The sequence below is a fragment of the Antechinus flavipes genome, chromosome 2 (assembly GCF_016432865.1).
Source record: "Antechinus flavipes isolate AdamAnt ecotype Samford, QLD, Australia chromosome 2, AdamAnt_v2, whole genome shotgun sequence".
NCBI lineage: Eukaryota > Metazoa > Chordata > Mammalia > Dasyuromorphia > Dasyuridae > Antechinus > Antechinus flavipes.
In genome coordinates, this window is record NC_067399.1 from 364975379 (window position 1) to 365001277 (window position 25899).

General features: G+C 33.5%; 1 protein-coding gene across 4 annotated transcripts in view; it reads right to left on the bottom strand.

The window, feature by feature from the left end:
• RAPGEF6 (Rap guanine nucleotide exchange factor 6) overlaps positions 1–25899 on the bottom strand; it is a 240557-nt gene that overhangs the window by 152312 nt on the left and 62346 nt on the right. For all 4 annotated transcript variants that reach the window (XM_051978209.1, XM_051978208.1, XM_051978211.1 and 1 more), the window contains exon 6: positions 12156–12296. In XM_051978209.1, the coding sequence (XP_051834169.1) occupies positions 12156–12296 (141 nt within the window). The remainder of the gene's footprint in view (positions 1–12155; positions 12297–25899) is intronic.

A 25899-nucleotide genomic window follows, 5' to 3' on the forward strand; every position in this document is an offset into this window, starting at 1 on the left:
GAATATCCTTTGTTCTTCTAATTTGCTTATAGTATCACTTTTTATGTCTAAATCATGAACCCATTTTGACCTTGTCTTGGTATAGGGTGTTAGGTTTGTGTATAGAGTGCTAGATGGGCCTAGTTTCTGCCATAAGTTTTCCCAGATGTTTTTGTTAAATAGTGAGTTCTTATCCTAGAAGCTGAGGTCTTTGGGTTTATCAAACACTAGATTACTATAGTCATTGAGTATTGTGTCTTGTGAACTTAACCTATTCTACTGATTAGCAATATTCTATTTCTTAACCAGTACCATCATGGCTTTGATGACCGCTGCTTTATAATATAGTTTTAGATCTGGTACAGGTTAGGCTACTTTCATTTGCATTTTTTTTCATTAATTCCCCTTGAAATTCTTGACCTTTTGTTCTTCCAGATGAACTCTGTTATTTTTCTAGCTTTTTAAAATAATTTATTGGGAATTTGATTGATATGCACTGAAGAAGTAAATTTATTTAGGTAGAATTGTCATTTTCATTATATTAGCTCAGTCTATCCATAAGCCTTTGGTATTTTTTCCAATTAACTAGATCTGACTTCATTTGTATAGAAAGTGTTTTGTAACACTTTACAGATCACTATAATTCCTGACTTTTTCTTGGCATATAGACTCCCAAATATTTTATATTACCTACAGTAATTTTAAATGGAATTTCTCCTTGTATCTCTTGCTGCTGGACTGTGTTGGTAACATATAGAAACATAAATCATTTAAGTGAATTTATTTTGTGTCCTGAAACTTTGCCAGAGTTATGAATTGTTTTTAGTAGTTTTTTAGTTGATTCTTTAGAATTCTCTAAGTATATCATCATATTATCTGCAAGGAGTGATAATCTGGTTACCTCATTACTTAGTCTAATTCCTTTTCTTCTCTTATTATTAAAGCTAATGTTTCTAATACATATGCTTTTATTTTAAAGAGACTAAATAACTAAAAAAAGTTTCTAAAAAGGGAAATTAAAATATTGGCAATGAACTAGAAATAAAGCTTTTAGATTTCTACATGTCATGAAAGAATTTTATAATCAGGGATTTTCTTAAACGTCTATTGTATTTACAATAACTTGTTTATTGGAAATGACTGGAAAACAGGTTGTTATGAAACCTTGATATTCCTAGAAGAATATTGCCATGGAAGTAATACTTCACAGAAATGTAATATTGATGTCAGTATTGAAAGAACTATAAAACATTAACACAAAACTATACTAAACATAATTTGTTATTATTTCATTCTAGTAAGGCTTCAAATATAGCTCCACTAAAAGACTGAGTCTGTCTAGGTAATTATCACAAGTAGGCTGACCACCTTTTAATGATTTTTTCCTTTTTTGATCACAACAATCTATGAAACAAAGTAAAATTTAAAACTGACCATAATCTTTTATAGCCCTTTACCACTTTCTACAACAATGGTACCAGAATGGAAGGAAAGGAAAGAGAATGTGCTAAGAATCAGACACCATGGATAAGTTACACAGAGTGAACAGACATAGATAGATTTCAAAACTGCTTCATTGGAGAAAAATCACAAAGAAGATACAATTACAGGACAATTTGAGTATTATAGAGAATCCTAAATTTGAAGCAATAAGGAACCTCAGGAGTCATTTTATATAACTTCATTTTGCAGATGAAGTGAGCCTTGGAGAGATTAAGTTATTTACAACCAAGTCAGAAGGCACCTAATAATGAAATGCATCAAGGTTACCATTATGATTATTAGTTATTCAAAAAATATTAACTGAAAAATTTTAATATTAGTAATGATACATGACACTTTAAATCTGACAAAGCACTTTTTCATATCTTATTTCATCTCCACAATACATACTACAGGTATTTTAATCTTCATCTTACAGATGTGTAAAATGGGGCTCAAAAAAGCTCAGTGATATATTCATCATCACACAAAGAGCAAAGTCAAACGCATTTCTCCTCATTCCCTTCACATGTTCCCTTTTCTTTGCTCTAATCTGCAATTTTTCCTACTAAGAAATCACTTCCTAAAGTCTACAAACACACCCTAGCTCTTCTCAGTCTTCAGAAATTCTTCTGATACTCAAATGAGGCCTCTAATCATTGTATTCTTTCTTCTTCATTTCTCTGCCAAACACCTAGGAAAGGCTGCTTTTTCATTCACTCCTCAATTGTTTTTGCAATTTGACTTCAAATCTGAATGATTCTCAGTTAAAAGTGCTTCTTAGTAAAGTCATCAAAGATATTTTAATTACTAAATTTAATGGTCTTTCCTCAATTTTCATCCTTAACTTCTCTGCAGCATGACACTAACATTCACACTTCCTCCTATATCCTCTCATCTGATGATCCCCCTCTCTTAGTTCTACTGAGTTCCTTCTAAGGTCTCCTTTGCTGACTCATTATCCAAGTGAGACCCTTTAATTGTGAATATATTCCCAAGACTCTCTTCTTGGCCCCATTTACTCTCTATATATTCTTTCTGGGTGATGTCATCATCTAAAATGGGTTTAAATACCACCAAAATACAGATAATTCTAATATATTCAGCCCAAATCTCTCCTACTAAACTCCAATCCCACATTATCAACTACCTATGTATACATTTCCAAATATAGTTATTCAGGCATTTCAAATTTAACAGAACTTATATCCAAAATAGAATTTATAATTTTCCCCCAAAACTCACTCCTCTTCTCAACTTTTCTACTTTAACCAAAGGGTCCCCAGTTGATGCACTTTACTTCCCATTCCCTTTCATTGCACATAATCAATCAGAAATAAACTCTTTTTTTCTGTCTCCAAAAAATCTCTTATCTTTCCCCTTCTCTCCAGGCACAAAGTCACTAACCTAGTTCAAGTCTTCATCATTTCTCAACTGGACTATTGCTATATCCTCCAAATTGGCCTCCTTGCTTCATCTCTCCCTGCTTAAACCATTCTTCATACAGCTGCCAAAATGAATTTCCTAATGTGCAAGTTTGACCATGCCACATTCTTGCTCAAAACTTCCAGGGTTCCCCAGTTTCTTGAAGACCAAGTAAGAACTTGTGAATAATGGCATCAAGCTCATCAAGCTGTATTACATATTGCCAATCCACTTCACATTCTCTAGTCAAACTAGCCGCCTTATTATCTTCGAGTCTTTATACTGGTTTTCCATGCCTACAGTAAACTTGCTCCTCATCTCTGCCTTGTGGAATTTCCTTTAAGGATCAAGTCAAAGACCATTTTATCCAAGAAGCCCTTCCTGACTCCATTCTCCATAGCTCCTAGTGTCTTCTTTTCAAACTATCTTGTATCTGTTTTGTATAAACAGCTATTTATGTACACATTGCTTTCCATAGCTAAATCACAAGCACTTTGAGGGCAAGCATGTTTTACTGTTATCTTTGTATTCCTAGCATGAGTAAATGATCACGTGACTCCGTCCCACTGTCCTCTAATAAAATCATCATAATTGATGACTCAATTCTATTTCTAATAATAATTCTATTACTCAATATATATTTGTGCATAAAAACTACTTGTTCCTAAATATATTTAAAGACAGGCAAAGTGGACAGGGTACTGTTTGAGAGAATATTTGCTAGTATCATTGAGTTCCTTGGATAACCAGCTGGTTTAGTGGATAAAAGTCCCAACCCTGGAGTCAGGAAAACCTGAGTTCAAATTCAGCCTCAGATACTTAACAATTGTGTGACTCCTAGCAAGTCAGTTTCTTTTTTATAAAATGCACTAGAGAACAAAATGGCAAATTATACTAGTACCTTACCCAAGAAAACCACCAATAGGGTAACAAAAGAGACTGTCACAACTGAACAACAAGTGGGTTTTTGTATCTGTCTCAAAAACACATGTGCTGTTTTGGTTTATTTTATAATCTAACAGTATCACCCTACACTAATGGGTAATAGGTGGCAAATGAAGTAGGAAGAGCAAATAAAAAATAAAATAAAAATGTATAAGTTGTTTTGGGTTTATTGTGGATTTTTGTATGCTGAATTTACTAGCCAAACTCCTAAAAATAAAAGGATGTATTTTCCTCTAGTTTTTAGAAATTTAGGTTTTAAACAAAAATCTGGAAAAATTGCACTGTTCATTTATACCATTGGGTCACTTAAACCTTTTGAAATGTTAACAAGCAAACAATGACTGTGACAGGCAACGGTAAAAAGATGTAGTGCCACCTATACATAACCCAGTTCAATGCTCTTTGATGAGTATTACTATGATCTGGTTCCAATTCTTTAATTAACCAGAAACATTTAAATAAATCCTGAGTGGTAGCCCTTTGTAACATTTGGCCCAAAAGTTAATTTTCCCCCAAACTTCTTGAGCCTATTAAGAAAAGGCCACAAAAGCTACCCTTACTTTTTCCCAGTTTCTAATCTATATACTTTAATACACTAGCTCCCATGACTCCTAAATGATCACTAACCTGCTATAGAAAAACTCAGTGAAAAGGATCAGGAGGACCCAGATGTAGTATAAAAATATGAATTATCCTTAGGGAGGTATAGAGAAAAGGTAATGAGGGAGAAAGAGAAAGTAAGCCAAAGCAGGCAGTTAAAAGAAGCCATCATGACAACTAAGGTGATGTAATCTTCTAAAATTAGAGCAAGTAAAATTGAAGGAAAAATAAAAAGACAGCATAGATTCAATTTTCTCTATAATCATTGCAGCTGTATAACCATCTTTTCCTTCAAATATTGTGTTAGCTAAGAAAGGGTCATCGTTCACAAAGATATGTCATTTGGACACTGATAAATTATGTATGAATCTAGGCTTCATTTTTAGAAAAATGAAAGTAAAAAATGTTCTTAATAACCATTGTCCTTTTTTTAATGCTTCTTTTGTAAAATTTCTAAATGTTTTCAAATTTTTTATTCTGTCAAAGACTGCTCATTCAAAACAGACTTCTAATCTCAAATGAGACCTTTCTTTAGTATGTAGTATAAAAGTCAAATACATCAGTGCCATCTGATATATACAATTTGAAAAAACAAAATTTCTGACAAACTGCTAGTTTTCATTTCTGTATCTAAATTACAGTGATTTGCAGCAGAATCCTGGTGAAATCTATGGAAGAATTGATCTGACTGAGGATGAGTACCTAAAATGTTTCATTCCTTTAAAACTAACTAAAACAAGGTAAAAAGAATAACATGATAAAAGAATGTATTCTAAAATTAAAATTTCTTCAATTCAAGCTTTGAAGCTATCTTTATCAATTCTTATCAACCAAAATTTATGTTTAACAAAATAATTATTTAAAAATAAAAATGCCATGCCATACATATGAAATGTGATGGTATATGGTAAAGCATACTCAGTCACTGTGTCAGTTGGCTTTAAATATCACATTTATGCGGAAGGGTTTTAATGAAACTGAGGATGGAGAAAGTTAAGGCAAAAAAAAAAAAAAAAAAAAAAAGGAAAAATACAACTGAGCCTTTATTTAATTTTTTAAAATACTTTCTTTTCTTATGAAGCCAAAAACAGATAAAGGAATTATAGCATAAATTCTAACTCCTAAGTTCCATAAAAGTGAGATCTTTATATTGAGGTCAGTACCTATAAGAGATGTCAATTTATTTAATTTCTCCTCAAATCATCCAAGGTGCTATGTAGATTTTCTTCTAAGTTTTTATTTTGTGAATACTCAAACAGACCTAGACTACTGGTTATAGTCATTTCCTCAACATTTCTTCAGAAACCTCAAGAGAAATACCAAAAACAAACTACATCAAAACAAAATTAACCAATTGAACTCTACACTTTCCCTCTATTTTTGAATCCTTCCCTCCCCCTTTTCCTACAATCATTCATGACTTTGGTAGATCTAGAATCAAGCAGAGCTATTCAAATCCTGTCTCAGAAACTTAATGGGTGTGTGACTAGTCATTTAATTTGTATGCCTCAGTTTTCTCATTTGTAAAATGAGTATAATATTAGGACCTACCTCCCAGGGTTGTTATAAAGATAAAATGAGATATTGTAAAATATTTTGTAAATTTTAAAACAATACATACATGCTAGTTACTATTATCATCACTGTTGTTATAAATATCCTTATTGAATGGCTATACCAATTCACAAGTCCACTTACTGTATATAAATGTGCCATTTTTCCAGAGACCCTCCAATATTTGCCATTTTCCTTTTTTGTCAACTGCTAATGACAGGCATGAGGTCTTATCTCAGAACTGTAGAGTTCTTAATTTTATGATTTAGAATTTTTTTCATATGGCTATAAATAACTAGGATTTCTTTCCCTAAGAACTGCTTGTCCCAATCATTTAACAATTAGCAAATGGTTATTGTTTTATAAGTTTACATTGGTTTCTTCTTATGTATCTTGGAAATGACACTTTAATCAGAAAAGCTTGATGCAAAGATTATTTTTCTATCAGCAACTTTTTCAAACCTTTCCACAACTGATCTGATTGATCACAAATAGGCCTTATCCCAGTTTAACAAGCTAGGTCCCATGACTTTCATTAAATCCTTGCGTAATGAGCAGGATACAAACTCCTCATCTGCTCTACTTGTCATGCACCACCTTTTATTCTCCTTTCTTTGCTTTCCCAACCTTTCTCAAATACCAATAATCTTAACAATATCCCCTTAAATAACAGTGTGTAGCAATCTTATTGTCCTATGGCTCTATTCAAAATCAATATTTTGGCATAAACTCTCCTTCATGACCACTACTTTTCTAGCCTTCTTCTATCCACCCTTTTCAGTCCATTCTTCCAGTATTATGTTACTTTTACAATTCCAATGCTTCCTCTGGAATCCCAGTTTCATTGTTAAGTTGTCCTTTATTAACTAACCTATGCATTCCCTTCCTTCCTTTTTTGGCAACATTCTGCCCTCACCAACTAACTTGACTTGACCCTTTTTAATTGAAAGAAGAAAAAAATCTTTTGAAACAATGTGCAGAGTCAAAGCACAACAAATTCACACAATGACTAATTTCAAAACACATTCCTTTTCTACAACTCACACAACTACCACTTCTCTATTGGGAGAAATATGCTATATCATAGGTCTTCAGGAAACATGACTGGTCAAGTGCATAGATGTTACGTCTTTCAATTTACTGTGTTACTTAAAATAACTTACAATAAACTATTTTTAGGTACTTTTCAACTTTATAATTTATATACTAGAAGCAGTTGAAATCATCTCTTATTATTTCTTACATCACAATAACATTCTACCATATTCATGGACATGTTTTTAGAATCTAAATCTTTACTTTTCTTCTCTTTACCATGCTTCCCTATCCCACTTCTAAAAATCTCTCTTTAAAATCAGGAAGTTCATTTAACTTGTGATCATTTCCTCTTTGATAGTTATTCCTCCCTCTTAACTACCCTTTGTATCTCCTATGCATACTTGTATTCCCTGCTAAAGCAAAGTGTATTTCTAAAACAGTTTGTGTGCATACATAAAACTAATTCTTTTTTGTAATATTTCCTAAGTAAAATCTTCCTTGATTCCCTTCAGTTTCCAGTGTTTTCTCTTTTCTAAAAGTCTCTTATATGAATTTATTTATAATCTCTTTGTGGAATGAAAACTCCTATATAGCAGTATCTGTTTTTTAGTTTTTTGTATTACCAATACTTAGACAGTGCTTGCACACAGGGAGTCCTTATTAAGTGTTTATTAAATCTTGTTGAATATAGCATTATCTGTGATAAGAAAAAAGTGGGGAAAAATATGTGCCTAATGATGGGAAACATTTTTCCAGCTTTTTCTTACCATAAATAATGCTACTATTGATATAGAAGGATAGCTAGGTAGCATAATGGATAGAATATCAGGCCTGAAGTCAGAAAAATTCTTCTTCCTAAGTTCAAATCAGAACTGACCCTTGGTGAGCCAATTAACCCTGGAATAATGAATATGAAGAATTCAGAGCAATATGAGAAAATGCATTTGATGAAGCTGAATAAAAACTAGATTTAAAAGAATGTACTAGATTAAATAATGTAAATAAGGAAAACCTTAAAAGGCAAAAAAAAAAACAAAAAACAAAAAACCCAAGACCAAATAAAATAGGCAATGTTAATACCATACCACAGAACTCAAGATATCAGACTTCTCATTTCTAGGACCAGAACCTCTTATCATAAACCCAACCCTAAGATCAAAAATCCAAATACTAGATCTTTTGATACCAAAGCTTTAGCTATAGAAAAAGCTATTAATAAGCAGAATCTTCTATTACTTGAAAGATAATCTGGTGTACACTAGCACTCAGAATTCTTAAGGGTAAGAAACCCAATAAAAAGCTATCTAGTATGGCTAGGAAATGTTCACTTCATACTTTTTTGAACCCAGAGATAGCAAATAACCAAGTTTTTTAAGGAAGTCCACTCCCCAATTCCCTATACTTGATACTACAAGCTCTTCTCTCATCGTCATCCATACCATACATATCCAGATTTATACCTCTTTCTCTTGAATTCCAGTTCTGCATCAACAATTGTCTATGAAATATTTCCAATTTATATCTCATAAGCATATCAAATTCAACATGTCCATAACCGAATTCATAAATTTTTCCTCTAAAACCTATGCCTCTTTCCAAGTTCTGTATTTCTGTCAAAAGAAATACCATTCTTCTATTCACAACTTTGGTATCAAATTTGATTCCTCAATTCTCACTTCAAATATCTAGCTCCAAGTCTTGTTATTCCCATTTCTACAACTATTACCTCTTTCTCCTCATTTCCTCCTCCCCATGAAAATAAGTTTGATAAATTTAGTCAGTATTTACACATTCAGTGATTGTATCATTAAATTAAGTAAATACTCAAGTTAGATTTAGCAAATGTTATACATTATAAGAGTTAATCCAACACATATTAAATACTGATTGATTTATAGGATAGGATTATATGGCATTAGACTTATAATAAGGATTCATATTAACTTGTACTAGGAATCTGCTATATTAGCACTACCTCTCCCTCCCAAATCCTATCAGTCCTATGGGAGGACCATGTTTGAAAAACCACAGATGAGATTGCTTGTTACTTTATCATGATGTTCTTACAGCTTTCGGAATGCCCCAAGACACTGATGACAAAGTCTTATGCTTTGTGTAAAGTCCCAGAATACTGCTGACAAAGTACTAGTTATTGAGGGATATGTCCCTTAGCCAATTTCCTCACTTTTGAAAACTATCAATCATGTAAGTGTATTTCCTCATTTTCTTTTTAATGACCTTCTAAGAGCTATAAAAAGCAGTGACCATGATCTGAAGAGTCCTTGATCAAGAAGGTGGTCTTGGATCCAATTGCTTAGGGACCACAAGCTTCCTTAATAAACTGGTCATGTTCAGAGCTCTATCTCAGGTGTCTTTTGTTGCAGAATTTGTAGCCCATAATTCAGAGTCATGATCCTAGTCTAAATCTGCACCTGAATTACTACAACAGATCTCAAATTGGACACCCCTTCCTCAAGTCTCTCCTCTTCAATCCAACCTCCACATAGTGCCAAAATATTTTGCTTAATGTGCAAGTTTGACCATGTCATTCCAACTAATTCCAGTGACTCCCTCTTACCTCAAGAATCAAACACAAACTACCCTAGCATTTAATGCTTTTTACAATCTGACCCAATATAGCTTTCCAGCTTTGTTACAATCCAGCCAAAATGGTGTTGCTGTTCCTCCTATATATCCTTCCATCTCTGTGCCTTTGAAATAGTAGTGCCTTTATTCAAAGAATGTCTTTTTTTATCTTTTTTAGAATCTCTAGTTTCCTTTAAATGCTCAAATATTCTCTTACATGGTTCTCCTCTCTTCAACCATTAACGTTTCGCTCCCTCTTCTATTACCTTGTATTTTACTTTAAATATAAAATTATGTAAACATGCCACAGCTATAACATATCTCTTTGAAGAAAATGGTTTTACTTTTTGTCTTTTTTTACTATATAGCGAAATGTACTATAGTCTATCAGAGAAATTCAGAAAACAATGTAGACTACATATTTCAAGAAGTAATTTCAATCTATGATCTCATCGATGATTCTATTCTAATTGTACAGACTACAACATAAGAATGCCTACTTATCCCTAGATGATAGAACCATAGCAATGAGTAAATATTGCAAAGTCAAAGTCTGGCACTAAAGATTTCAAATAGAGACTGGATGACCTCTTCTCAGATATATTGCAGAAAGGAGTAGAGAAAAGACTATAGTCATATAGTCAGGGTGGGAAATAAATGAGGTAGGGTTTTCTGATTCGATTTCATCTTGCAAAATGATGAGTTTCTATAGTTGAGTAGACAATGATAAGAGTATCCTGAGCATCCTACTGAAAAGGTGGAAGATCAAGAGCTCCCAGATGTCCATCCTCCCCCCACCCCTTCCAATCAGAGGTAAAAGATCCTGAGAATATGTGAATTTTTCAGTTGATTTCATTTTGCAAAATAGTAAGATTCTAAAGATGATGAAGTCCAGGAAAGTACTCATGTGGTAAATTATGGGGATAATTCCCTGGATTCCATCCTTAAATACTAGATAATCTCGGAAAAGGCTACCAGTGTCTATGTTCCATCCTCTCCAATCCAAAGGAGGGAAAGGACATAGGGGCAAGAGATTACCAAATAATAGAAGTAAAAAGGGAGAGTCTGGGACAAACAAAAGAAAGCAAGGAAGATACCCACTTTCCCTCCAGAACCTGAATAAAAGTGAGATTTCACCACTATAGGAATACCCAGATGATAAAACTTCAATAAATGAAGTTCAGCCATTGCTCTTGTTATCCTAGAGAAAGTCTCAAACAATAAAAAGTTAAACAGTGACTTACTCAAGGTCACACAAAATATATGTCAGAGGAGGACCTGGTCCGTAGTAGTGCTCTGAGCTACCATTCATAACTGGAAAAATACTGGTTGAGACGGATTTTTTATATCAGATAGACCAGAGTCAATGAAAGTAATATACAATTTCCCAAATGCAATACAGTCTATTCAGTTCCTCCTCAATTTTGAGCCCAGGTCATTATTATTTTCAATGTATATAATGATATAATGTTAATAAAAATTTCAAGATATTTAATCAATTTATTTTTGGTAAGTTTGTTAAAAATTAGGCATGTTCGATCTTATCAATCAACCCAAGATACTAAAATACGAAAAGGATAAAACAATTTGTTAAATGAAATAATATAAATGCTTGTTGAATAAAAATACACCTTGTAAAATATGAATATATACCTAAATTATACTACCCATTCATTTGAAAGCTAATTATAGTCTAGGAAAGATGCTGAGAATCCTTCAGGGATTTAATTTTGATACTTTGAAACTGTCATGTCAATATTAAATGATAATTGGTATCAAGTGCTCTATTAGAAAATAATACTGAGATTAAAAAGCAGTTCCCTCTTCCTCAGAGTCAATGACTTCCACCTTTTTATCTTTGCAAAAACTATTCCCCCAAGTCTAGAATATTTGCCCTTACCTTCATTTCCACTGGAACTCCAAGATTTCCTCAAGGATCAATTCAAGTCCTACTTCCTTCATTTGATTCTCCATTTTTTAGTGTCCATCTCCCAAATCACGATATATTTGTGCAAACATCCTGTACTTTATTAATTGGTGAATATATTATATGCCCTAACAAAATATATCTTCTTAAAATACATCTCTGTTTTGACTTATACCAGAGTTTGGGTACATAATGCTTAATAAACATTTTTTGATCAGCAATGTCAAAGGCTACCGAGAAGCTAGAGAGTATGCGGACCAAGAAAAGGCTACTGAATCTGGCAAATAAAATGTCATTAATATCTTTGGAGAGAAAAGTTTCGATGGAATGATAAATTAGCAAGCTAAACTGTAAGGAATTAAGAAAAGAATGAGAGGAGAGAAAGTGGAATCACTGATTATAGATGGTACTTCAAAGAGTTTAGCTACAAAGATCAGAATATAGAACAAAAGTTAACAGGAATGGAAGAAGCAAGGGATGGTTTTTTGAGAATAGAGAAGATATGGGCAACATTAAGATTTATGCCTACAATCTTTAGGTCACTCTATCATTAACAAAAGACACTAATATCTTACAAAAATTAAAATCAGAATACATTGATGATTTTAAGTGTACTTACAGTAAGACAGCTGTTAGGATCCACACTATCAGTGATAATCTGACGTTCTCCTTTATGGTTAATTTTCCTAAATCTTCGTCGAGATCGCCTTCCAGCAATTTCTCTTTGGAGATCTTCTTCATTATCTTTGGAATTCTCCACCTGAAATACATGTTCAAGGTTTTGGTTAAACTTCCAATTTTTCCATATCATTGAAATTCTACTCAGTTTTATAAAGCCTGCTGTGAAGCTTTTATGGTAAACCAGTTATCATAAGAAAAGAGAATGTATAATTACGCACTCACGAGTTCAACATATTCTGAAGTGACATTATAAGGAAAAGGCCACAGTTTCCTTCCAGAAAACTGACTGCCTTGCTCTCTTTTTCTAACTGAATTACACATTCTAGAATTATAATTACTGAATATAATTATACACTGTCTGATGACATTCATTTTATTTAACCAACATAATCAAAGTCTTACTTTTAATAAATTACTAGAATAAAAAAAAATGCTAAATATAAAAATACATTCACAATGCCTCCTTGTCTATATAATTATATATTTTACAAAGATTTAGTGAATTTTTATATTTAATCAAGTCACAATCTACAAATAAGTATAAAGTCAAATTAATTGTATTGGCATTGGGAAATTCATAGTAATTCTATTGCCAAAGTACCTGCTAAATCATTATTACTCACTAGAGTCAATGACACAATTACCCCTATTATAAATTTCTTTTATGCTCAAGTTTTATGTCCTACTTATAGTACAATCTTGTCCTTTTCTCTTTTGGAATAGTAAATGTTTGGAATGCCCTTCCTTTAAACTCTCAAAGTTTTTCTGTATCTTTAGTTCATTTTTCTTGTCTTTGCTTTTCACAGGTAACTAACCCTTTCACCTATGTCTTTGCTTTTAATCAATAGCCATCCCCTTATGTTTAGTTCAAAACCTTACTGAACCAAGACCCCTTCTTTAAATATATCTTTATTATCTTCCTTACCAATATAGTCTTCTACTTCGTTCCTAACCCCAAATCTTTATTACCTCATATTTCCCTCTAAAAACCAACACAAACTGCCCTAAATGAGTTATATGTTTGTCTGTCCTTTTACAGTTTAAGGTCTTTGAAGGCACATATACTAAATCTAATACAATGACTTACAGATAAAACGCAGCAAATAAACTTATCTGAATTAAACTACAATTACTTTATTAGTTTATTTTGGGTAAGTTTAAATGTCTAAATAACAAAAAAAGATACCGTATGTGCAAAAGGTCATATGCAACTTAAAGAAAACAGTAAACCACGCAATTTTTTCATTGAAAAATAACTTAGTTTAAAAATTTTTAGACCCAAGTATAAATATCAAACATTGGTAAAATGAGGTATCATGGGTCAACATGCTATATGATCTCCATACACAAAGACAGACTGATAAGAAGGAAAAAAGAAGAGCAGGATAGGTGGACTTAGTATTTATTAAAGACTTATTATGTGCCATTATGATCAACACAGGAGATACATAGAAAGAAGCAAAAGATGAATACAGATCAAAGCATATTTAATACACCTTAATCTTTCTTTTGTTTTTTTTTTCTTTTAATATGTTTCTTTCACAACTGGGACTAAAATGAAAACATATTTTACATGATAACACATGTATAAGCTATATCAAACTGCCTACCATCTTCGGGAGATGGGAAGGGAAACTATCTTGTAAAAATGAAAACAAAATTTTTTCTTGACATGTAACTGTGGGGGGTAGGGGAGTTAAAATACTTTAAAAAAAAAAAAAACTGTTTCTGAGCAATTTGGAACTATGACCAAAATGCTATCAAACTGTTCATACCCTTTGATCCAGCATTTTCTCTACTGGGTCTGTAACTCAAAGATATTATAAAAAAAGGGAAAAGGACCCACATGTGCAAAAATATTTGTAGCTACTCTTTTTGTAGTGGCAAGGAACTGTATAAGTTAGGTATATGAACGTAATGGAATATTACTGTTCTATAAAAAACAATCAGCAGGATGACTTCAGAGAAGTCTGGAAAGACTTGCATTAACTGGTACTAACTGAAACAAGCAGAACCAAGAAAAAAACAATGTACATACATGGGAACAGCAAGATTATGTGATGATCAACTGTGACAATTTTAGCTCTTCTTAGCAATATAGAGTGATTCAATAGACTTTGGATGGAAAATACCATCCACATACAGAAAGAGAACTATGGAGATTAAATGTGAATCGAAGCATAGTGTTTCCACCTTTTTGTTTGTTTGCTTTTTCTTTCTCATGTTTTTTTTTTTTTTTTCCCTTCTGATCTAATTTTTCTTAGACAATATGAAAAATATGGAAATATGTTTAAAAGTATTATACATGTACAGTCTATATCAGATTGCTTGCTGTAATGGGGAGGTAAAAGAGGAAGAGAGAAAAAATTTGGAACCCAAAATCTTACCAAAATGTCTTGGTGAAAACTATTTTTACATATAATTGGAAAAAAATAATAGAGAAAAATATATATTATAACCAAATATGAAAGTGCCCAGATTAAGGAAAAAATATTGGAAGCAGCAAGAAAAAGAAAATCTTAAATATCATGGAGCTACAACAAGGATTACAGAAAACCAAAACCTAATAGCTACTGTGTTACTATAAGTCTGTGAACACGATTTTTCATAAAACAAAAAGAATTGGAGCTATGACCAAGGGTAACTTACCCAATAAATTTAACTATAATCCTGAAAGGGAAAAAATGGATACTTAGTGAACTGAAAGAATTTAGCTATTTGTGACAAAAACAACAGAACTTAAGGAAAAATTCAACATATAATATCCAGGGGGAAAAAAGCTAAACATTAAAAACCCAGTTATTGGGAAAAGGGGATGCAAAGAAATGAAAGTGGTGCAAGAAAATTATGAAAAGAAAATTAACATTAATATCTTGGTAAAAGAGGTACAAAAAAGAAAATAACATTGAAAAAAACAATTAACCAAATGGTAAAAAAGACATAAAAATTCACTGAAGAAAAGAACCTATTTAAAAAAAACACTAGTGATCAAATGCAAAAAATAATATAAATGATCAATGAAGAAAATAATGTCTTAAAATTATTATTCATAGCAATAGTAATTGTAAAAAAATTTCAAAGCAAGTTTTTCTGATAGATTATTATTGTTCTTTCAAAAATGATATGAGCAGAATGCTCTCAGGAAAAAGAAAAACAACTTGGAAAGTCTTCTATGGATAACATGAAATATACTGTATACAAAGTAATAGCAATGTTCTGGGACGACCAGCTGTAAATGGACTTTGTTATTCGCAGGAGTACAACCATCCACATCTACTCTGAAGGACTTATGATGAAAAATCCTATCTACAATCAGAAAAGGAATTGATCGAGTCTGAATATAGATCAAAGCATTTTTTATTACTCTCTTTTCTCTCCTTATTTTTACCTTAATTTTCTTGAGGGTTTTTATTTTCATTAGGGTGGGGGAATCTATTTTCTTTCACAACTTGACTTTTCAGAGAAAGGAACTAGAACTCAAAAATCTTAAAAAATAAATGTAAAAAATTGTTTTGAATGTAACTGGGGAAAAATAGTAAATAAAAAACTTTTTTAAAAAATTAGAATTCAGCAAGTAGAAACTAATAACTCCACAAGATAACAAAGACCAATAAAAACCAAGTCAAAAAAATGAAAAAAAAAAAAAATAGAAGAAAATGTTAAATATTTTACTGGAAAAAATAATGAGACCTGGAAAATGGATTAAGGAGAGACAATTTGAAAATTACTGAACTACTTAAAAGCCATGACCAGAGAAAAATCAAGAAATTATCAAGCCCCGATATCTTAGATCCAGAGAGTAAAATAGACATCAAAAGTGTCCACTAATAACTCAATATTCCAAAATGAGAACTCCCAGAAATGTTACAGCCAAATTCGAAAACTCCCAGGTTGAAGAGAAAATATTGCAAGCAGTCACAAAGAAACTATTCAAATATCATGGAGCCTGTCAAGATCATATATGATTTAGCAACTTATATATTAAAGGGGGAGAAGAAAGTAAAGGAGGTAGGATTACAATCAAGGAAATTCTATCTAGTAAAACCGAGCATAATATCCAAGAGCAAAAGTGGACAATTAATGAAATGGAGAACTTTCAAGCATTCCTGATGCCAAGACCAGAGCTGAATAGAAAAATTCACATTCAAACATAAGACTCAAGAGAAGCATAAAAAGGTAAACATGAAAAAGAAACTGTAAGGGATTCAATAAGGCTAGATTGCTTACATTCCTACATGGGAAGATGATATATGTAATTCCTAAAAACTTTATCATTATTAGAACTGTTAGAAGGAGTCAATGTAGACAGAGGTAAATGGGGGTGAACTGATTATGTTAAGATGATCTCAAAAAAAATTATGCAATGAGAAAGGAGGATACACTGGAGAAGAGAAAGAAAAAAAAAAGAATGGAGAAAATTATATACAAAAGATGCACAAGAAAAAAGTTTTATAGTAATCTATCTTATCTATCTTATGAAAGTAATGATATATGAAGGTAATAAATAAGGGGAAAGGAACAGACTGCAATAATAGGAAGGATAAACTAAAGGAGGCAGTGATCAAAACCAATACAGACTTTTGAGGAAAGACAGGGTAAAAAGACAGCAGGATAAACAGAAGAAAATAGGTTTGAGGGAAAAACACAATTAGTAATTATAATTGTGAAAGTGAATGGGATGAACTCAACCATAAAATAAAAGCAGAAAGCACAAAAAATTAGAAACCAGAATCCAACAATGTGCTGTTTACAGGAAATATATCTGAAACAGAAAGACATATACAAAGTTAAAATAAAAAGTAAAATAAAAGGGAGTAAAATCTATTAATACTTCAGCTGAGGAAAAAAAAAAGCAGGGGTAGCAATCATGATCTCTAATTAAAAGAGACAATCAGAGAAACTATATTTTTTTAGAAGGCAACATGTAAAATTTACAGCAAGTTTAGAATAAAAGTCTTAAGCTAAGGCAAATTTATAAAAATAAAAGAGTCCTTCCCCAATTTATACATGGCCAAAGGATATGAAAAAATTTTTCTGAAAAAAAATAGCTGTCTATAATCATGTGAAAAAATGGTCTAAAATCACCACTTATTAAAGAAATGCAATCCTGAGAAAGATGGCAGAGTAAGTCATAAAACTCTTGGCCCTCTCAATTTTCTCCACAGAAAGACTGAACATTTCCTCATAGGGAATAGAAAGCATCAGAAATTTAAAAAAAAAAAAAAAAAAAAAAAAAAAAAAAAAAGTTGTGGTAAAACATATGTTCTCCAAAGACAACCTGAAAAGATCCCAGTAAACACCTGACTTCCAGGGGCAATGATTTGGCCTAAGTGCAAAGACCTCTAGGCCAACTATGCAGAATCAATAAACACAATTGGCTCTGTGGGCAGCTGGGGATGAGAGGTGGCCTCAGATTACAAACTTTCATCTCTCAGAGTGTGTAGGTGCTGAGTAGAAGACTTAAAAGGATCTTCGATTGTCAAGGGACAATTAGCTCTGCTAATTAGACTTGTCTCAGGCTGGGTTACCACTGCAAGGTAGAAGAGTCAGAACACACCTGAGGATAGCAGTGATAAAGGGGCAGGAACCCTCCTGGCTGTGGGCACTTGCTGAACTTTACCTCAGGCTAGGTAAATAATGGTTTTGAAAGATCATCATAATCAGGTCTTTCTCACAATCATCTACTTTAGCTAGTCTCAGATACTTATTACTGTCTTACAGAAAATAATACTTTGGGAAATTTTTTTTTAATTTAAGAAAAGTAAATTTGTTTATTTCAAAAACCTGGAAAATTTTGGAAGTACAATTAAAATATTCATTTCATTAGCAACCTGAAAGGGTTCTCAAATTATTTAATACATCCCTTTACTTCGGAGATTTTTTTAAATGGTATAGTTTTGAACAACTAAACATATTTGTTTTATATATTGTTTTTGAAATTAAACAATCTTTCCTTTACATAAAAAAAGACTAAAGATTGGGTAACATCGGATACATATAAGGGTCTTTTAAAATTTCCTAACTTCTTTCTTGATCTGAAGATCAAACTCTTCAATCACAGGGTATGCTTTTATACTCAAATCAGATGTATCCTACCCTTCCTCTTTAGCTTTAACTAGTGCCTTTTGTAATCATGTCATAGGGAGGGTAGACAAAACTGCTGTATGGGTAGTGCTGATCGTGTCCCAAGAGGGTAGAGAAATCTATCCAAGTTCCCATAGGTAAGAACCATCCACGCTTGGGATTCAAACCCAGTTTCTCTAACTCCAATCCAGTGCTCTAGTCACTACCCATAGGCTACTGGGTGGCACTGTGGAAAGGCCTGGACCTGGAGTCAGGAAGACTGGAGTTTACATCTGCCTTAGATGTGTAACCCTGGACTTAAAAAAACTTTAAAAACTTTTAAAAAATCTGCTTCCTTAGTTTCCTCAATTGTGAAATGAGGATAATAATAACACTTATCTCCCAGTGCTGCTAGGATAACGTCTGCAAAGTATTGGTGTTCCCTTCCCCCTTGCCATTATTCTTTCTGAATAATGGTAACAATAACTTATATTTTTACTGCACTTTATAATTTTAAAAGACCCTTATATATATCTGATGTTACCCAATCTTTAATCTTTTTTTATGTAAAGAAAAGATTGTTTAATTTCAAAAACAATATATAAAACAAATAATACGTTTAGTTGTTCAAAATTATACCATTTTAAAAAAACTGATTCTGCTAACATTTCCATAAGGGTGTTATGGAATCCTCTTTCATATTACATAAACATAACTTTGAAGTAATATGTAAGCAATATATAATGAAAGTTAGTGGGGGAACTAATTGAATACGAATTAAAATTGGTTTCAAGGAATCCCACAAGTTTTAAAACTAGGAAAGATTTTAACTTGGGCAGCCAGACAAGGAAGTATGAGGAGAAAAGCAAACAGAGAATAGGTGCCTGAAGCCCCAGAGAGTACAGCACCTGGGCAGAACTAAGGAAGTCTCTTTTTTTTAGCAATTTATTGATTTTGCTTGTTACTGCTCTTGGAGATCTGCAGGGCAGGGTCATGTGGTGGAGAAAAGAATTAAGTATCTTAAATACCAGGATGAGTTGTCCAGAAAAGGAATTAAGTATATTAAGTACCTTGCTGATGAGAAGAGATATGGTGCTTTTCACATTCAAAGCTCCCTTTCAATTCTACCTACAATCCAACATGGCCCTTAGGACATTCCTCATCTTATGACCCTCCCCCCTCAATTTCACCTTCCTGGGTGGAGGGTGGAGGAGGAGTGAGAGGGGCAGTGACTCCATCAGCACTACCCATACAGCAGTTTTGTTCACCCCCTATGACATGATTACAAAAGGCACTAGTTAAAGCTAAAGAGGAAGGGCAGGATACGTCTGATTTGAGATAAAGGCATACCCTGTGGTTGAAGAGTTTGACTCTTCAGATCAAGAAAGAAGATACACTCCTTTTAATCTGGAAACTATCAAAGATCTGAAAAAGGCTTGCACTCTACATCATCTTATATTAAGATGTTATTACAGAATTTGGCTTATAAAATTTTAACCCCTAGTGATTGGAAATTTATAGCAAGGACATGTTTAGAACCTGGATAAAACTTGTTGTGGCTTTCAAAGTATAGTGAACTCTGCAGAAAACAAGCCCCAATAAAATAGGCAAACTGGAGTTAATTATAGAAGTCACCTTTGATCAACTAGCAGGTATAGGTCATTATGCAGACACTTTAGCACAGATTAATTACTCTATAGCAGGATATGAGCAAATTGCTTCTGAGCTATCAAAGCATGGGGCACTTTCCCAGGAAGACAAGATAGAGGGGAAGCCTTCACAAAAATAGCACAAGGTAGGATGTCTGCAGACAGCTGTCATGTGAACTATTGGTGAAAATGTAGCAACACAAATTATGTTAAGACAACTTGCTAAGGAAAATGCTAATGAGGTTTGTAGAAGAATTATACTAGGACTACATAAGAATGCTCCTTTAGAGGAAATCATAAGACACTGTGCCAAAATGGGCACAAATACCTTTTATACCCAGGTTCAAGATCTGAACATGGGAAGACAGGGTCCCTTTTAGTTAGAAGACTTACAGAGACACTCATCAATGCTTTCAATGTGGTAAAGTAGGGCATATGAAAGCTCAATATTAGCAGAAAGAGTGAAAAAACAAGGTGGGAGAACAAGACTCAAAACCCTAAGTCCAAAATGCAACAGAGACTTCCATTGGGTATCAGAATGTAGACTGACTCAGGGAAACAAGAAGCAGGGCCCAGCCCCAGGCAAAAAACACTTAGAGATTGATAGCAGTTGCTGTTACACCTAGAAAGTCTTTAAAGTTCAGTACTCCGACATGATAGATCAGTCAAGAAGCAATGTGATGGGAGAAAGGGATTGCAATTGGGGAGAATAGAGTTGTATGCCACTGGGACTACTGAGATATCCCCTGGAGAGCTAAAGTCTGTCCCTGTTCAGCCTATATACCTCCACACATAGTCAGCTTGAACATTTCACCTCCTAAGAGTACTTACAAAACAATGTTCATCCATACACTGATTTGGGAAACTGGGGAATGTGTAGCTAATATCCCAGTAACTAAAACAGGTAGACAATGTGTGACCCAGGAGAAGTAGTAGTATCAGATTTACTGATACAGACTCCTAATAGGCAATTTGATATTTATCCAGATTTTTACTCCCACCAATACTATCTTTGAAAATGGCATACCATTGAAAGGATTGGTAGACACGGGTAGAGATCATACAGTCATTAGAGGTGTCAATTGGCCCAGTCACTGGCCGAAGATTAAGGCAGACACCTATATGTCTGGCACAGGAGGATCAATAGCAGCTGAAATTAGTACTACCCCTTTCAGATGGATAGTTCAAGGTGTAATGGGAGTTTTTACTCCTTGTATAGTAAATAAAATCCTCATCAATCTATGAGGAAGAGACATCTTACAACAGTTAGGATTACAAATGAGTACTTCGGCTTTTTAGGCAGGGTTGCTGTTGGAGGCCTGCCTGCACTCTCACCTATTCCCATTCAATGGAAAACTGATACATTAGTGTGGGTGGAACAGTGGCCCTCAAGTGAAAAAATTCAGGTCTTATTATAGTACAAAAGCAACTTGACCAAGGTCACTTACAACCTTCTCTAAGTCTTTGGAATTCCCCTGTATTTGTTATAAAAAAGAAACCTGGAAAATGGAGGATGTTGACTGATTCAAGAAAAGTAAATGAACAGATAGAAACTATGGCAACTCTTCAGCATGGACTTCCATCTCCTACTCAAATGCCTAGAGAATAGCCTCTTTAGATGAAACATTAAGGATTGTTTCTATTCTATCTCTCTGGATAAGGAGGATATGAAAAGATTTTTCTTTTCAGCACCCAGCATTAATTTAGCTGAGCTTTATAAAAGATATGGACAGTTTTGCCACATGGAATGAAAAATATTCCTACTATGTATCAAATATATGTTGCTGCTGCTCTTACTCCAGTAAGAAATGCATTTCCAAAAGTAATGTTATTACATTACATGGATGATATCTTGGGGTGTGCACCTGAGAAGCAAATGTTAGAAATGTCTACAAAAGATCACAGAAACACTAAGGAGCTACAAATTGCACATAACTCCAAAAAAAATTCAAAGCATGCTCCTTTTCAATATTATGATATGGATATAGCATATGAAGTATATTCTAAGGTGCTTACACTATAAAAACTTTCTTTAAGAACAGAGAAGTTGAACATCTTAGATGACTTTCAGAAATTGGTAGGAGATATCCAATGGAAGCGCCCAGTGTTATGCTTAACTACCTATCAATTACAACCATTATATGATATTTTAAGGGGAGACACTGCTTTAAACTCACCATGCCAGCTTACAAAAGAAGCTCAAGAGGCTTTGAGAGAAGCTGAACTGGCTTTATCCAATGTGGTTGAAAGAATCACTTAAAATCCCTTGGAAATATCAGTTTTTGCTACACAAGAGGCAGCCACAGCAGTCCTTCATCAAGGAGACAGTGTGATAGAGTCAGTGAACCTCCCAGCACAACCAGAACAAAGCCTTACTCCTTACCCACTGCTTGTGGCTAGAATTTTATTAAAGGCCATTAAGTGAGTATTACAATTACCTGGGATAAGACCTGACAAGATATATACCTTTTATACCAATGTACAAATTAATGTATGCTGTGAAACCATACCAGAGTGGCAAATTTTATTGGGCACAGCTCCAAATTTTACACACGGATCTCCATTAAAGACCCAGCTATTACATAACTGGAAATGGATTTTTTGAAGAAAAAGTTTCTAAGGTTCCTCTTAAAGTATCAACCCTGTTTTCAGATGCATCCAAACATAACATTTGTGCTATATATTCTCAGGACTTATAGTGTCTTCAGAACTCCTTTTCAGTCTACTTAGTGTATGCAATTATTCTAGCTCTTATTATCCAGGAGATGTAAATATATTTGATTCAGCTTATTCAGTAGGTGTGGTACAAAGAATTGCCACAGCCCAAATAAAATTTGTAGCTTTTAATATATATCAGCTCTTTAAGGAACTTCAAGAGCAAGTGAGAAAGCATCCAGTTAATATTTACATCTTGCATATCCACTCTCATAGTGGACTTCCATGTCCTATTTTTCATGGAAATTCAAAGGCAGATCACCTTTTAACCATGTTAGCCAATACTCCTTTATTTTAGGCAGCCCAAGAATCTCATTCTAAATATCATCAGGCTGCTCGAGCTTTAAGTTTGCAATTTGGGATAACAAAAGAGGAAGCTAGGAACATAAAAGCCTTTCCTTTCCACACTCCTACACTCTCTCCAGGGAAGAACTCTCATGGTTTGAGACCCAGTGAAATATAGCAAATGAACGTGACCCATTATAAATCTTTTGGTCATCTGTCTTTTATCCATGTTGTAGTAAACATCTTTTCAAGATTTATTTTTGCAATACCAGCAGCAAAAGAGACTACCTGAGTAGTCACTGAATTCCTTTTTAAGCTTTTGCAATTATGGGTGTGTCACAAGCAATAAAAACAAATAATGGGCCTGCATATACTGCTAAATACTTTGAATACTTTGTGGACAATAACAGATTTTACACACCACTGGCATACCTTTTTTTTTTTTTTTTTAAATAACATTTTATTGACAGAACCCATGCCAGGGTAATTTTTTACAGCATTATCCCTTGCACTCACTTTTGTTCCGATTCTTCCCCTCCCTCCCTCCACCCCCTCCCTCAGATGGCAAGCAGTCTTCTACATGTTAAATAGGTTACAGTATATCCTAGATACAATATATGTGTGCAGAACCGAATAGTTCTCTTGTTGCACAGGGAAAATTGGATTCAGAAGGTAGAAATAACCCGGGAAGAAAAACAAAAATGCAAGCATTTTATATTCATTTCCCAGTGTTCTTTCTTTGGGTGTAGCTGCTTCTGTCCATTCTTGATCAATTGAAACTGAATTAGCTCTCTTTATCGAAGAGATCCACTTCCATCAGAATACATCCTCATACAGTATCGTTGTTGAGGTATATAATGATCTCCTGGTTCTGCTCATTTCACTTAGCATCAGTTCATGTAAGTCTCGCCAGTCCTCTCTGTATTCATCCTGATGGTCGTTCCTTACAAAATAATATTCCATAATGTTCATATACCACAATTTACTCAACCATTCTCCAATTGATGGGCATCCATTCATTTTCCAGCTTCTAGCCACTACAAACAGGGCTGCCACATTTTGGCACTTACAGGTCCCTTTCCCTTTCTTAGTATCTCTTTGGGTTATGTATAAGCCCAGTAGAAACACTGCTGGATCAAAGGGTAATGCACAGTTTGATAACTTTTTGAGCATAGTTCCAAATTGTTCTCCAGAATGGCTGGATGTGTTCACAATTCCACCAACAATGTATTAGTGTCCCTGTTTTCCCACATCCCCTCCAACATTCCGCAGTATGTTTCCCTGTCATTCTAGCCAATCTGACAGGTGTGTAGTGGTATCTCAGAGTAGTTTTAATTTGCATTTCTATAATAATGATTTGGAGCATATTTTCATATGTCTATAAATAGTTTTAATTTCTTCACCTGAGAATTGTCTGTTCGTATCCTTTGACCATTTATCAATTGGAGAATGGCTTGTTTTCTTATAGAGTCAATTATCTATATATTTTGGAAATGAGGCCTTTATCAGAACCTTTAACTGTAAAAATGTTTTCCCAGTATATTGTTTCCCTTCTAATCTTGTCTGCATTTGTTTTGTTTGTACAAAAACTTTTTCAATTTGATATAATCAAAATGTTCTATTTTGTGGTCAATAGTGATCTCTAGTTCTTTGGTCATAAATTCCTCCCTCTTCCACAGGTCTAAGAGGTAAACTATCCTTTGCTCTTCCAATTTATTTATAATCTCATTCTTTATGCGTAGGTCATGAACGCATTTTCAACTTATCTTGGCGTACAGTGTTAAGTGTGGGTCAATGCCTAGTTTCTGCCATACTAATTTCCAATTTTCCCAGCAATTTTTGTCAAATAATTCTTATCCCCAAAACTGGGGTCTTTGGGTTTGTCAAACACTAGATTATTAAAGTTATTGGCTGTTTTGTCCTTTGAACCTAACCTATTCCATTGATCACCTAGTCTATTTCTTAGCCAATACCAGATGGTTTTAGTAACTGCTGCTTTATAATATAATTTTAGATCTGGTACAGCTAGGCCACCTTCATTTGATTTTTTTTTTCATTAATTCCCTTGAAATTCTTGACTTTTTGTTTTTTCCATATGAACTTTTGTTATTTTTTCTAGGTCATCAAAATAGTTTTTTGGGAGTCTGATTGGTATAGCGCTAAATAAATAGATTAGTTTAGGTAGTATTGTCATCTTTATTATATTTGCTCACCCAATGCAAGAGCATTTAATATTTTTCCAGTTGGTTAGATCAGACTTAATTTGTATGGAAAGTATTTTGTAGTTTTGCTCATAAAATTCCTGATTTTCCCTTGGCAAATAGATTCCTAAATATTTTATACAATCAGTAATTACTTTAAATGGAATTTCTCTTTGTAACTCTGTTGGGTTTTGTTAGTGATATATAAGAATGCTGATAACTTATGTGGGTTTATTTTGTATCCTACAACTTTGCTGAAGGTGTGGATTGTTTCTAATAACTTTTTAGTAGAGTCTCTGGGGTTCTCTAAGTATACCATCATATCAGCAAAGAGTGATAATTTAGTTTCTTCATTGCCTATTCTTATTCCTTTAATCTCTTTCTCAATTCTTATTGCCAAAGCTAGCATTTCTAATACAATATTAAATAGTAACGGTTTAGTGGGCAACCTTGTTTCACTCTTGATCTTATTGGGAATGGTTGCAGTTTGTCCCTGTTACATATGATGCTTACTGCTGGTTTTAAATAGATGCTACTGATTATTTTAAGGAAAAGTCCATTTATTCCTATACTCTCAAGAGTTTTTAATAGGAATGGATGTTGGATTTTATCAAGTGCTTTTTCTGCATCTATTGAGATGATCATATGGTTTTTGTTAATTTGATTATTAATATGGCCAATTATACTGATAGTTTTCCTAATATTGAACCAGCCCTGCTTTCCTAGTATAAATCCTACTCAATCGTGATAAATTATCCTGGGGATGATT